At 39.3% G+C, this 15,607-nt stretch overlaps 1 protein-coding gene across 8 annotated transcripts in view; it reads right to left on the bottom strand.

Annotated features, from left to right (window-relative positions):
• The window catches only part of LOC117425525 (kazrin-like), a 321,926-nt gene that overhangs the window by 14,066 nt on the left and 292,253 nt on the right, over nt 1–15,607 (bottom strand). For 7 of the 8 annotated variants that reach the window (XM_059002564.1, XM_059002565.1, XM_059002563.1 and 4 more), the window contains one exon: nt 12,370–12,493. In XM_059002564.1, coding sequence (XP_058858547.1) covers nt 12,370–12,493 — 124 coding nt within the window. Of the gene's footprint in view, nt 1–12,269; nt 12,494–15,607 lie in introns of those variants that run through there. The other variant, XM_059002570.1, reaches the window with a different exon arrangement.

Consider the following 15,607-nt stretch of genomic DNA (forward strand, 5'->3'; position numbering starts at 1 on the left):
ATAGAAGGCCACTTCAGAATAGTCCAATGTTTTGTTCTTATCCATTCTTGGGTGCTTTTAGCTGTGTGTTTTGGGTCATTATCCTGTTGGAGGACCCATGACCTGCGACTGAGACAGAGCTTTCTGACACTGGGCAGTACGTTTCGCTCCAGAATGCCTTGATAGTCTTGAGATTTCATTGTGCCCTGCACAGATTCAAGGCACCCTGTGCCAGGCGCAGCAAAGCAGCCCCAAAACATAACCGAGCCTCCTCCATGTTTCACTGTAGGTATGGTGTTCTTTTCTTTGAAAGCTTCATTTTTTCGTCTGTGAACATAGAGCTGATGTGACTTGCCAAAAAGCTCCAGTTTTGACTCATCTGTCCAAAGGACATTCTCCCAGAAGGATTGTGGCTTGTCAATATGCATTTTAGCAAATTCCAGTCTGACTTTTTTTATGTTTTTCTGTCAAAAGTGGAGTCCTCCTGGGTCTTCTTCCATGGAGCCCACTTTCGCTCAAAAAGCAACGGATGGTGCGATCAGAAACTGACGTACCTTCACCTTGGAGTTCAGCTTATATCTCTTTGGCAGTTATCCTTGGTTCTTTTTCTACCATTCGCACTATCCTTCTGTTCAATCTGGGGTCTATTTTCCTCTTGCGGTCGCGCCCAGGGAGGTTGGCTACAGTTCCATGGACCTTAAACTTCTTAATAATATTTGCAACTGTTGTCACAGGAACATCAAGCTGCTTGGAGATGGTCTTGTAGCCTTTACCTTTACCATGCTTGTCTATTATTTTCTTTCTGATCTCCTCAGACAACTCTCTCCTTTGCTTTCTCAAAAACATTCTTAAAAGTTTTGAAATTTGTACTTTCAGATCTAATTTATAAATATTAAAATCGCAAACTCAGCATTAAAATCAATATGACAATTAAATCTAGAAAAAAAAGCTTCATTCTTTAAATCTTTTTTCTTTTTTTTTTTTTTTTTTACACCCGGCGAGTTAACATTTAGCTGACATGTTAAAGCTGGAGATCTAAAAAATAAATCAGCGAAAAAATGACTTGGAACTTAAATCATTTTCTTACACTTGGCATCAACAGTTAGCTAACAGATCAATCCGAAATACGTCTTTATCGTTAGCAATTCAATCTGGAAAAATAAATCTGTTTTTTCAAAATAAATAATTATTTTCCGAGCTAAATCTGAAGCTCACATGCAAATGAGCCCATTTAAGCTTTTGACGTAGGCATTCTACTCATAAAGGAGGCGGGGAAGCAGTGCAAATGAATATCCACTAGAGACTGTCATCAGGACAGGACAGGTAATCCTTAAAAATGATAAAAGATGATCCTTATAGAGGTAAATCTTATGCAAACCTACAGTACCAACCAAACACACCATTACCAATATTCTAAGTGAGATACATTACCATGGGTTAACATTAACATAATAAGCTACCAAAGTTTGACATACTAACAGGGGGAGATGCCCCTAGACATCTCAATAATGTGTCTACAGAATGCCCTTAACAGGTGTAGGCGGAGCAGCAGTTCTGTGAAAATCAAAGAGTGTGCGAGTACTTGTTAAAATCACAGTACTGTGTATTTCTTTCATCCCTCAGTAGAGGGCAGCAACACTTCTATTGAACACTGGAGCATATGCTAATCTAAATCTACATTATACCCCTGCTGTATATGCGTGTGGCTGTGGTGTGTTGTAGGGTCTATATTAAACCAACGAGACCCTTACAAATACTGGGGCAAATAGAACTTCTTGATTTAGTGTTATTTGCTATATATTAATTCATGCCTATGCATTTTAAAATGACAGAAAATACCATTTGCCTGAGACATTCAGTATTGATACAAATCCTGTGCTTGTGTTCTATGCATATTCTTAAGCACTGTGTGAAAAGGATGCACAGCTAGTTAATAGACGGTGATATGCCTTGTATTTCATTACCTCATGTCACCTGAAGGGCCCATCATAATCTGTAACAGGAGTGTATCTACAAACATGGCATAACCTGTTACACTGGTATGGCACTTGGTAGCTTAGCAGCATAAACAAGTCAAATAGCAGATTAAAACAAATAAGTACACAATAAATATACCTGCTTTGCTACAGAACTGGTGTACTATTGTGCACACGAACTTCATTCTTAAAGATGACCACACAGACATGGAAACTGTTCATAGCAACTATAGTGCTATAGTACACTCACTTTTTTAAACTCAAGGAAAGTCGATGGACTTTGAAAAACAAGCCTTTGATCTGTTTACAGTGTCGGCAGAACAAACACTAACGCGTGTGATTAAAAGATTCAAATACTCCTTCTAGATAGACCGTAACATCCCAAATCACAAAAAAAATGATTAGCCCTCATGGCAAGCTGTGCATTATCATCTGAGGCTGTGTCATGCATGACTGGCTGTCAATGTGCCAAACACTCCTAATATATGAGTAACAGATTAGGTAAGGACTAAGCTTCACATTTCAGAGTGCTGCTCTAATCTTATTGTGCATTAGTGTCGCTGCCACAGTCTGTCAACAGGAAGGGCTCTGATTAACAAACACTAAAAATATCAGCACCATTGAAGGGTGATGATGGCAATTCCTAAAGGCAGGATAGGGGTTGCAACAAAGTGGTGCATCCAGAATTTTCTGTTGGATACAACAAAGGTCAATACATCCCCATACTGTTCTGTGAAAGATACCCCCAGCACTGAAAACCCCAGATAACCTTTATTGAAGAATTCTTCCTCTTGCAGTGTTCCATTTCAGTGGTATACAATAATACTTGTCATTTTAGGGTTAGTTTGATATCTTAAGTAAGTGCGAAGTCAATGAAAATGTGGTTTTTTTTCCTACTCCCTGACGACTATATATCACAATTATTGATTATTGTGATATTACTGATCCTTTTTGTAGTCTTGATTACTTATTGTACTGAAAAAATTAGAGATAACTGTATTAATGACAATAACTGTCATCTTAAGCTACCAAGATGTTTTGTTCCTGTCTCTTTCTGTAGACAACCCAATAAAGAGACACTGGAGAGGGGAGGGAAGGGGGCGGTGAAGTTCAGTACGGCATGTATGTGGGAGACAGGGTCTAGACTTGACTTCTGTAGGGCTGGAGACTATGGTTTGCTTAAGATTCGAATTGTTGCAAAGACTCCATTAAGGCTGCAAGGTGTCTCTGATGATCACATACTGGTGATTTATGAACCTCGGCAAACGGCAGCCTAAAAAATCAGCATTACTTCAAGAAAACAGTGTAAAGATTTGTAACAGCGCGTAAACTACAATACACTGCCTCTTTGTGGTCACACTCGGTCCTGCTTTGATCTTGTTGGGAAGTGTGTGAGATGTACCAGCAGATCAAGTTAATATCCAGGCTGGCATTATATCTATCTGTCTCTCCGTCCAAATGGTTTTACATCTAGAGAAGAGCGTATTCATGTGTGGTGAAACCTGGTCTGGACATACTGTAGCACAAGCTATTGACAGTATATGAATGCATCTGTATGATGTCAAACATTTTTACATGTGCACATACTGTAGTGGATATAGATGATGCTGTTTTTAATGTACAGCTGTGGTGGGAGATGCAAGTCAGTGAAGGCTTGTTGTAAAGCAGGGGTCACCAATCCTGGTCCTGGAGGGCCGGTGTCCCTCCTGGTTTTTGTTCCAAATGTGCCCTAATTTAATTAATTGGACCCACTAGGCTTCTAATAAGCACTTAATTGGTCCAATTAAGTAATTTAGGGTACAGCTGGAACAAAAACCAGGAGGTACACCAGCCCTTTAGGACCAGGATTGGAGACCCCTGTTGTAAAGGTTTAGTCAGAGGGGCTCGGTCAGTACTTTTAGGATTCAGATCTTTTGAGATCTTGCAAGCTAGGTCTGGAGATCTCACAAGCTAAGGGCTAGGTCTGGAGATCTCACAAGCTAATGGCTAGGTCTGGAAATCTCATAAGCTAAGGGCTAGGTCTGGAGATCTCACAAGCTAAGGGCTAGGTCTGGAGATCTCACAAGCTAAGGGCTAGGTCTGGAGATCTCATAAGCTACGGGCTAGGTCTGGAGATCTCACAAGCTAAGGGCTAGGTCTGGATATCTCATAAGCTAAGGGCTAGGTCTGGAGATCTCACAAGCTAACGGCTAGGTCTGGTGATGGTGACTCAGGAGTGGTTATCTATTAGTGTCCCGAGCAGAGTGTTTAGTGAGAGGGGTCGGTCAGTACTTTTAGGATTCAGATCTTTTGAGATCTTGCAAGGTAGGTCTGGAGATCTCACAAGCTAAGGGCTAGGTCTGGAGATCTCACAAGCTAAGGGCTAGGTTACAACAAAGCATGCATTTTAAGATTCGTAGCACAGTTCTCAGTGCAGTCTGCCGAATGCAGCTTGGTATAATAAGATTGTATGAACAAGGCTACCTGTTAGCTTCTCATGGTAGTATTGATTTACACTGTACAGGATTTTGATGGTCTGCTACAGTAAAACTATTCCATACGGCCAAAACCAGGCATTATTTATTTATTAATTTATTTTTTGGGGAAAGTTTACCATGGCAACAGGTTGGGATACCCAATCCAACAAATGCTCAAACCAAACGTTCACATGTTTGAATGTTTGGGAAATAAATAGTTGAAGAAGCAGGCTCCTTCTTGTCCCAGGGTCCCAAGCCTGCAATGGAATAGTTTAACAAATTAATTCTGGCACGGAATTAACCATGGAAGCTATTAAACAAAATGATATCTAAGCAGAAACAGATCAGCACAGCTGCTTAAAGGAATCTTTAGACTCTCTTTAACCGAGATTTCAGGAAGCGTTTAATAAAAAACAGCTGACGGAAAAACAGATCAACTGCCCTTTTCCAGCTAACAGCCATTTAATTTCTTCCACTGCGATGATGAGAACAGGGGCTGATTAAAACACTTGACTTAATTAAGATGGTGAGGCACTGCTGACAGCAGGCTCAATTCCAAAAGCTTTATCTGGTGAGTTATTTAAAGATTATTTTTTTATGAATAAAATACAGTTTAATGCTCCCCAAACTTTGAGCTGTGTTATAAAACTGCTTCAAGAATATCAAACATTATGGTTTTGATAAAAAAAAAAAATCTATTAAAAAACAACTTTGAAACAGACTCTATTTACCCCCAAATATTCTTATTCAATAAAAGCGAAACACGAAAGTAGTATTCTGAGTCCAGCCGCAGAACATCTTCCTATCAGTCCGCATAAACAAACGCTCAACCAGATCTATGAGCCTTGTACCATGCCTGGATATTGCTAATTTAACTGCTTCCACACTTTGCTCCACTATCAACTCTCTTCCCCTTGACTGACTCCACAGGTCCAGCAGCCTGTAGCGATCAGTCCTGAACCAAGCCACGCTCGTTACTGACTCCCAAGGAACACAGCAAATCCCCCTCCATAATCAAGATCCAAAGAAGACTCCAAGCCCATCGCTTTCAGCCCTCCAAACAACAGGAAACTGGTTCCCAAGAGAAGGGGCACAGCACAGCCAATCAATACCACTAAATCAGTTGTGCAATTCTACAGGTGCTTCCTACCAGGACCACTACACTACCGACAGCACTGGTACCTGTATCGTAGTTTTAAATAGATTGAAATATGTATGTTTTTTTGACCCAGAAAATACCTAAACTGTTTTTCAAAAGATTTTTGTTGTTGGTTTATTTGACTTGCAATCCAATTTCATACAGAACTAAAGACCAGCTTTCCTGGTTAGAGACCAGATGAATGTTTTTTTATACAATTAGATACAAAAACCTGGTTCGTTTAAAAAATAATCTTACTGTCACAATTTCACAATCTGAAATAACTCAGATATCTAATAAACACATTTTTTTGTGTGTTTTTTTTAAAGTTGTTTTGCATTATTCTTCGAAATCAAAACTGTCTTTACATTTTACTAGCTGCATTGTTTCCCTGGTGGTGGTGTTGTATTTTAGCAGACTGGACTGACTACAGAGTAATGTATGTGGTTCAGCTGTTTGAGACGCCATAAAAATCATCAACTAGGGCTTAAAAGAGCTGCTACTGGAATCATCTTTTTTCCCATTGAATAGATGAAGCTGAGCTGGGGGTCCCTAAGATAATGGTACTGATGTCTGAAAGCTTCAGCATGAAACCAAAAGCCTTCTGATTTATATTGAAAAATGCTGTACCAGCGCTATATAAAAACGTGTTTCAATTAGTCTCTTGTTGCTATGGGTATGTGAGGGCCAAAGCTATTCGGCTGGAGAATTCAAAGGGAATTATTTGCTTATTTAAAATGAATTTGACAGTTTTCAAATCTATAAGACTGTAAAGAAGGGTGGAGGTAGAAGGTAGGACCCGAATAGCAGCTATCATCCCTCTATAGAAGCCTGTCAGATCTGATATCTGTTCGACCTCTCTCCCCCTGTACAGCCGAGCCGAGCCAGCCCCACTGAAGCTTAGGAGGAGCCTGCTGGTGTTTCCACTGCAGAGCCCAGGCCCAAGCTGTGTAACTGACGTCACACGCAATGAACGTGTCGAGTCGCATGCAGATGATGCGGTATTAAGAGGCGCTTGAGAATGGCGGATCCAGACGTTATGGTTTTTCTTTGTTTACATTCTTCGTATATTACTGAATAAAATGACAGGCTGATTACACAAAGAGGAGAAGAATGCTTTTCAACAAGAGCAGTAATTTGGATCGGATAGATACTCGGTCTCAGACGCTGTGTGGTGAAAAAGGTGTACTGACTAACGCAACAGAATGACAAAAATCATGAGCCCCGGCCTAGTCTCTGGTCAGCTCCGAACCAGATTCAGATGTATATATATTAAAAGTAAATAAATAAAGAGTTTCCTGCTGCATCCTGATTCAGTATCCACTGGGCTGGATGCAATATTGCATTAGGGTCAACTTTTCTCTCAGTGGTCAAGTTTCTTTTAAAACCCCCCCCCAAAAAACCCCATTGTTTTCAAAATTTGCTTACCATATCGATTTAGTCGTTTTTACTCATTGTAGAAAGTTCTGATGACCCCTTTTGCCCATGACTGGAACTTTCCTCCTGTGTCTTTTGGTGTTAGCACAGACAAACATCAAGTGAACGTTTTATTGTTAGTAATGCTACAGTTTTCCATCAACTTAATTACTTGTTTACATTTTTTTTTTTAAATTCACATGAGAATTTGGTCATTTTTGTACATGTCAGAATAAGAAGTCAGATTATAAATGAGTAATTGCCCTGCCTGTGATAGCCGACACATTGTGTTTTTTACAGATACTGGTGCACTCAGAATACAAACCATAATTGTAGTGATATGTTAAATGTCTTGAAAAAAGGCCCAGCACTCATTCCTGATTGGTTTGATCCATTCCAGGTATTACCATCAGCTTTAACAGACATTCCCAGAAGTTTTGGTAGCAGTCACTTAACACCAAAACATAGTAAAACCTGGAATATCTCAAATATGAAAGCTATATTGAGTCAACGTACTTGCCATGACAGACGTGCACATTAAACAAGCCTTGAGGAGCACCTCAACAGAATGCCATTAAGCTACGTTTGAACTACTACAAGGGGGGGCAAATGTTAGTCTTATCCCTTCCACTACATGTCCTACCCTGGGCTCTTAAGCTCAGCATACAGGAAAACCTGACGATTGAGCAGGTTTTAGCAAGGTGCTGTGCATTTAGTAAATGTAATGCTTAGCTAGGCCTCTAATGGCTTCTCCTGGGGCTTCAACTCCGTCCCTCATTCACATTGATAAAGGAACACTCCAGGAACTTTGAGGCAGGCTTGCTGCTGTGTTTCTACTCCAAGAAAGCAGCAACTGTACCGGAATTCTGAAGAAAAAAAAAAAAAACCCTGCTAAAGACAGAACTCACTCTTACTAGTGTCATAATGATCCTTTTGTACTGTCTTGCACAATGTACACTGGAAACGGAAGGGAGGCTGCCACGCCTGTGTATTTTTAAAAGACATACATGATCTCAGTATTCAGAGAACAGGGACAGACATCTACAGCATTTCCTGGAGGGTTCTTTTAGAATTCTCTTTATTGAACCAAAAATACAAACAAACAGAGCAGAACAGTAAGCTTGTTCCTGACTTGTTGCACAGAATAGCATTGCTTTTCAATCAGTGAATTGATAGGTTGACCTCTATTCTACACCTGGCCGGTCCACGTGCTATGATATCTTTGCTGGGGTAAACAAGTTGGACAGATGAACCAATCAAAACAGTGCTAGCCGATACCGCCTCTTCAGTGCAACAAGACATAGGCAGGAGTCCTTGAACCCCAACTGTCTACTGCCTTCTCATTCAGTTCAAGATTTCCAATTGGTATGCCTTGATGTCAAAAGTGTTTAACCTGTAGTACTTTGTATTTAATCACATCCTGATGTAACTATCACTATTTAATCATATCCTGATGTAACTATCACTATTATCTGCTGTATTATTGAATTGTGGTTTGTCACACTTGTACTTTGCTTGAACAAAAGTTATTGTATTTCTTGCTCTTATTGTATTACTTGTATTGTAACACTTGAAATGTATTTGCTTATGATTGTAAGTCGCCCTGGATAAGGGCGTCTGCTAAGAAATAAATAATAAAATAATAATAATAAAATGTGCCTCATATAGGTTTAAAAATATATTTTTTACATACATTTAGGAAGCTTGCTGCCTCTCAAGACCAGGTTGAGAAGTAAGGAATTGAGAATTTATACCTCCCTGCAGATGCAGGTGGGAGTAGGAGGAAGGCTGTGTAGGAGTAACCAAGCCAGAGAACTTCAAGGAGGGAGGAAGCTTGTGTGCCTGCAGTTAAAACTACCTTGGAGAATGCAAAGACACAGGTAAGCCATCCATGTCTGGTTTCTGATGTGAAAATAAGGCTGAATTATATAACATTTAGTCTCCAGTAATAATATTTTTGTGTAAAATTTAGTATGCTTGTGGGCATTGAATTGGCACAACTGACAAGAAGAGGGCCAAAGAAGTCAGCCGTTTACATGGTTTGGGTTAAAAGGAAATATACTGGCAACAGTGAGTGGGGGCATTAATGGAAGGTAAGATTCAGATTAGGAAGCCATGTTATTTACACCATGAAGCTAAACATACTTCTGGCAGCCACAGAATGTTTGGGAGTTGCCATTGACAGGTACTGTCAAGATGGCGGCCCCCACACCAGAGTTAGAAGTAAGCCATAGCACAACAACGAAAACACAGAAACAATAAAGCCACATAAAAATTCAGTGTTATTTATTTTATTTTAAAATAAGTTTTTATTTAGATTTTTCATATTTGTATCCATGCCATTAAACCTTTTCAATATTCTCTCCCCAACACTTTGGGGAAAAAGAGTAAAATCTAAAAGATAGCCATTATTCATCTTCTATTTAACTTATTTTTTAAATAAATTCTTTAGTAAATTTTAGCATTATTTCCTAATTTACAAAACTTAAAAAAAATATTTAAATAAAAAAAAATGAAATGAGAAGCAGAATTTCTATGGAACTGGTAGTTCCGTAAAAATAAAAATTAAAAACAATAACAATTATAAAAATAAAATAATAATAATGCAAAAATATCAGTTGGAAGGAAGTGATGTCACAAATAAAAACACTTCCTGCCATTTCTGACAGCTCCCTTTGCAAAGCAGTGTGGGTAAGTATTTGCAATTTAAATACACATTCCCTTAACTCCCCACACTGCAGCCAGTTAGTGGGACAGAAAGGCAACAGTTTTTTTCAGATACAGGATGAAGAGATAGTATTCCTTTAAGGCAAGGCAGAGTTGGGTATAATCTGTTAAATTAGCTTCTACTGAAATTGATGAAGCTTTTATCTGCCTTGTGTTTTTCACGCCGAAAGAATATTAACATTTGCTTCTGCTTTAATTACTTTTAGGCAGCTCTAGCATCCACATCCTAATTCATTTTAGGTTATAGCTTTAACTAAAGATTAAAAAGTATAATTTTTAAGAGGCAAATCCTAGTTGTGAATTAAATTCAGGTGCTCTGTTGAATTGCCGTTTTCCCTTTTCTAAATGCAAGTGGGAGGACACACCTGATGGTTCCATGGTAACATACAGTAGTAACAAAGCAAAACATGTCTGAAATGAACCTTTCCTGTATCAACCAAAGAGGTCTAAACTTGACCAGTGAGACCTTCCCCCTTCAACATTCAAATTAAATTGACATTGATTTTGTGGACTTCTGTTTTTCAAATGGGTCGCTCTGTGCTGTGGGGTTCTGATACAACATACAAGCCTATTTTAAAAATGTTCTCTGAACAGTGTAAAAGTCTTAGAAAATAGTTAACAATGTAAGATTAGTTTGTTTAAACTGGTATCTTATGTTGTCTCATTGTTGACGGTATATTTTAATTTAAAATTGGAAATTAAAAGTTAGACATTTGGTCACTGGTAAGCTACTATTACAGCTACCTGAAAACTGCCTCAAGTCTAATTACCCTTCGGTTGTATTATTCAGGAAATCTCCATGGTGGCCGAATACTGGAATTATCATTACTACAAAATAAAAAAAGTACAAAATCATGCAAAGATAAAGTCAGATCTATTAAGTCTTCTACCTGTATTTGAAGCATTAGTTTGTTTGGTTTCATCATCGCAGTCCGGATTTTACCATATTCCCCATTATCTTTTTGGAAGTGGATCTTGACTCTGTGTCTATAGGGAGAGGCAGGGCTGTGGTAGCTACAGGCTCCTTAGGGGGGGACGGGCACACCTCACTGTCTGCCAATGTCCCCTCCTTATCAGCAGCCACACACCAGCTTCCTGCAACTCTTCTTTTCTTTCAACCCATTTCCCTCTAGGCCAGCCCTGCTGTTAAATGCTAGCTTGCATTTCAGAAACTCTTCCAAAAGTAACTTTGCAAACTAATACTAACAGTCATATCCAACGGCTTGCCGTGGCATCCTCAGTTATATCAGCTCAGGCCAGTTTTCTTTTAATGTGTTTATGAACGCTGTTTAAGTGCAGGGTGCCTTGCTTTGCCCTGTGGGACTCTCATTCAGTGAGTGGCAGGATTTAAACTGTCACTGCCAGATTAGATGCCACTGTCCAGGCTTTACCAATAAGATGGAGCAGCTGTGATCCTTGTGCCCACAAGCACTATCTGTATATGCTAGCTGCATATAGGTTGCCAGAGGCTTGGTTCCCCTTTATATTAAGGATGTTTGGCAATATTACAGACCCCTTTCTCAGACTGAATAGGAAGTGCAGCCCCTCCCCACCTCCAGCAGAACAACCTCCAGGCAGGCAGTGATCTACAATGACCCAGAGAGGCAGGCAGTGACCTACAGAGACCCAGAGAGGCAGGCAGTTATTTACAGCGAGCCCCAGAAAGCATCTGCTCCTCTGCAGCAGGAACAGGCTGCCAACTCCAGCCCTCAAGAGCCACACACAATACAGAGTTTTATTCCAGCCATGTCCTACAAACAAGTTTAGATAAAAAAAAAAAAAAAAAAAGTAGCCTGCCATTAAATAAGTAGCCCATCTAGGGTGCCGATAGTTTTAAGAACTGGCTTTTATGGGTAGTGCACGTGAAAGCAACGTATAACTAAAAGTAATATTCAGGGCCTGATTAGATCCGCACTCGGAATTGAGTTTCACATCTATGTTCTATAAGTTATTTTCTATAACAGATATTTGAAGCAGTTTCTCAGAATGATCTTGTATTAAAAGGATGGTAATGAACAGTAGACAGTTGATATGGTCTATACTTAAAATGATTATTGTCGTGCATAGCTGGTAAGTGGAATTGCAGTTTTTCCCCCCTCGTCCTACCTTTCCAGTGTTAGAGTTTGAGACTGGGGTCCCTAAAGTCTACATCTGTCCCGTTGCCTTGCGTGAGGAATACTGTCTCTTCAAAAGCCGTTTTAATTAATTTATTTTTTGTACAAAAACATAACAAATACAGAAAATGCACCAAAACCTTGGATTTCAAGAAAAAAAAAAAAAACACTCACTAACAAAAAATAAACGCAATCAGGACAAGACGTTTACAAGCACAAAGTGAACAATGGCTGTTATTTACAAATACACAGCAGTCCTTCAAGTTTCCAGTTGTCAAATAAAAACCAAAGCAAAAAATATTTAAAAAGGAAAAGATTTAAAACACAGCGCATTGCTCTGAGGACGACAGTTAACACATTCACACATAATATATATATTTATATATCTTTGTTTCGTTTTGCTTTTAATATGTACATCGATTACAGGGAGGCAGAGATGCAGCGAAAAAAAGGGCTCACTTAATTTTCTTTTTTTTTTTTCCTTTAAGACACACGCACACACACAGGGCAGCCCCATCACCAGTCTGCATCCTCCTCTATGTAATAATCAGGTGGAGAAGTACCATCAAACAGGCCTGGATCCATGGACTTGCGCTGCTTTCCCCTGGCAAAGACCCGTGACAAGGAACCCAGACCCATCTTCTCCTTCTTTTTCTTGCGCTTCTGGTCTTCCAGATCCTCCAGTGACTGCACAGGGGGAAAGACAGGCATGTAAGAAACAAACGATATGGAAGCTGACCAACATTGTGACGAATCACCATCACGTGCTGTACCGACACATGGAATGTAACTTTCATCACAAGAATCTCAAAGCGCACGGCACAGCGTACAACTGTTGAGCAATCACTGAAGTACATCCACCTCTGGGTTTGAATGCAGCAGCCACCTGGATCTGCCCGCCACACATTAGCTCTGATTTTGTTTGGTCTCGAAATATTTTTGTTGGTGTTTTTTTTTTTCCTTTTTCTACAAAGTGGATTGGAGTAGAAAGCTAGTTATCAGCAGGCACTGTGGGCAGCAACATTTCAAATAGTGTCCCTCATCTCAGAAGGTGGTGGCAAGCGTTCTAACCACGGGCTTGTTTCCAAGTTTAGACTTTGGACTGGGAAGGAGGGCAGTGTAAACTATTCACCTCTTTCCTCACCCATCTGTTAAACCTGGATGCCACTGGAACATTTCAGTTGGGCAGTGTATGTTAGTAGCAATACAACAATCGATCAGGTATTGGTTACCATTGCTTTTATATTGCCAGCCTCAATGAAACATTCATCAATTGATTTGTCGTCCTATTTACAGCGTCATGTATCTATCTACCCAGCTTTCCTTGTGCATTTCTCAACTAAAGCTCTTCCGTTTGGATTTCATTTGTGATGAGAAATGGCTTTATTGTTTTTAGTAATAAATTCTCAATGTATGTTTTTGTGGTGAAGAGCCTACACACATTTAGTTTGCTTCATACTTTTGTATGATAGCGTTATCAATTAATCGATTATTGGTGATATCTGAATAGGAATTTGGTTGCTGCGCAAGTGAGGAATATCCATTACTCTTGGCCAAAGACTAAAGTAACATTACAGAAGAGTGCCCTGACTATATCATCGTTGTCGGAACTAATAATTTGGCACACAAGACAGTACGCTACACATTTCAGATTAGCACCAGGTAAATGATTCTGCTGCTGGTGCCATGCAAAAACAATTATAATGGTTCCTGTAATTCTGGGTATGCAGTTACTGATCATAAACCTCTATTTCCAAAGCTTGTTTTTGTGCAGTGAAGAGTGACGGCAGTTTTATTCTGAAATAAATTGTTTTAGGCTGGGAGGGAGGAGGAGCTCAGTGGTTAGAGCTGTTTGTTTTTTTTTTAAAACTTACTTTCTAGCTTTTATTACATACTTTAATAGGATCAATGTTTTACTGGCCTCAGTGGGACATGAAAATACAATCCTCTTTAAATTTCTAACCTGGCTACACTCATCCAGAAACTCATCTTTCTTAAACCTTACAGTACAAGCATTTCACTGCTCCCTGTGGATTAGGGAAATGAGGTCCAGCCCACTCTGACAAATAAACCTGATTCATTAAATCAAAATACATGGAATTAGTTTCAGATATGCAAATCCTGTGCCGTTCACTGTGTGCCAGACTGTGACACATCCACAATGGTAATATAAAATAATTTGTTGGGTATCACTAATAGGTGTGCTTCCCAGGGGTTTCAGGTCTAGTTCCGTTGCATCGAATTTACACTAGCAATTTTACTACTGCATGCTTAAGCTAAGCATGGCTGAACCCACTCAGATGCAAGTGCAATCTTATTATACCACATAACATTCCTGGGAACAGATTTATAAAAGGAGCAGTAACTGGAGGATTTTTGGGGTACCATGCTGCCCATTAAGGAAGCAGGAGCAAAGGCTGGCACTACACACCAGACGCAATGCGATTTTTCATCGGGCGACAAAATACTTTCACAGTGACATATTCATACACACCTGAAGTGTCACAGATGCGATCTATAAAACAAACAAAAAAAAATTGCTGTTGACAAAACTATGATCAAGACTACGATTGTCATAAAGCTCTGGGTATTTTTACACAAGTATTATTTTTCTCTCCGTCATTCTGGATACTGCTTCACCCTGGTGGAATGTGCATTGAAGCTGTTCTCTTATTACTCAATGCCCTAGTCGTAGTGCGAAAAAAAAAATCCTATTTATTTCGCATCGCTCCAGTGTCCCTGGGGTGGAAAGATACTTATCAAAAGTATAGGTTCTATTAATTTTGTCGCATCGCTGCACATTTTCACTTGTTGCATCGCGTCTGGTGTGTAGAGGGTTTAGGGTTGCTTTACAAATTACCAATTTAGAAAACAATGTTCTACTTGTAATGTCTGTATACCCTTGTCTGTGCTGAATGGCGTGAGCCACCATTTGAGCAACTTAAAATGTTACAACTGAACATTTGTATTACACTTTCTCAACCCCCAGGAAATGAAATGTTCAATCTCTGTGGATTTCTTGTTAAGGAATACTGCACAATGCTGATTGTGTTTTATGTACTTACTTATTTATTTTAAAATTGCTCATGCAGATCTGTGTGCACTTTCTATTTCAGCAGATTGCATTGGCTTGCGTAAATATTGAAGCTGTAATTAATGCTACAGGCAATACCCCAAAGTATTAATGGCTGATCCCTACAAACAGGAGAGGTTACCATCAGCTGCTCATTTCTAATGAACAGTGTCTTGTACACGTTTGTACCAGATCATGTACTACTTGCAATTAGAAAATGGATCGGAGATCCATTTGCTAAAGGATCTTTAAGGGTATCTTTCAAACTATGTTTAATCACTGTTCCAAATCAATGTGCCAGAAAATACTAAATACAGTATTCATTTATGTATTTTACCTTTTTTTCTGCTTGATGAAAGAAAATCTCTGTTCTAGTACATGGCTTCTGAATGTTGTCTGTCAACTGCTTCTTCGCTGTCCTATACGTTCAATTTAAATTTAGTACAGCAAATAAAGTGATAAAAAAACTGAGAATAGTGTTTGCTGTTAGTGGCAATACAGTAACCACAATAGGAATTGGTCTCCGGTTTGAATGGTGACTTGAAGAAATCAACCAACTGGATGCAGTCTGATTACTTTCAGCAACGCTATTTCAGCATATCACAGTAACAATACAGGACGGTGCTCTCTTCTCTACAAACCCAGGAAGGAGGTTTTGAATAAACTTTATGGACACACTAAAAAAGTTACCTGTACTTTTATTATTTTCCATGTTTTACAATAAGTTC

The sequence above is a fragment of the Acipenser ruthenus genome, chromosome 27 (assembly GCF_902713425.1).
Source record: "Acipenser ruthenus chromosome 27, fAciRut3.2 maternal haplotype, whole genome shotgun sequence".
In the NCBI taxonomy this organism is placed as follows: domain Eukaryota; kingdom Metazoa; phylum Chordata; class Actinopteri; order Acipenseriformes; family Acipenseridae; genus Acipenser; species Acipenser ruthenus.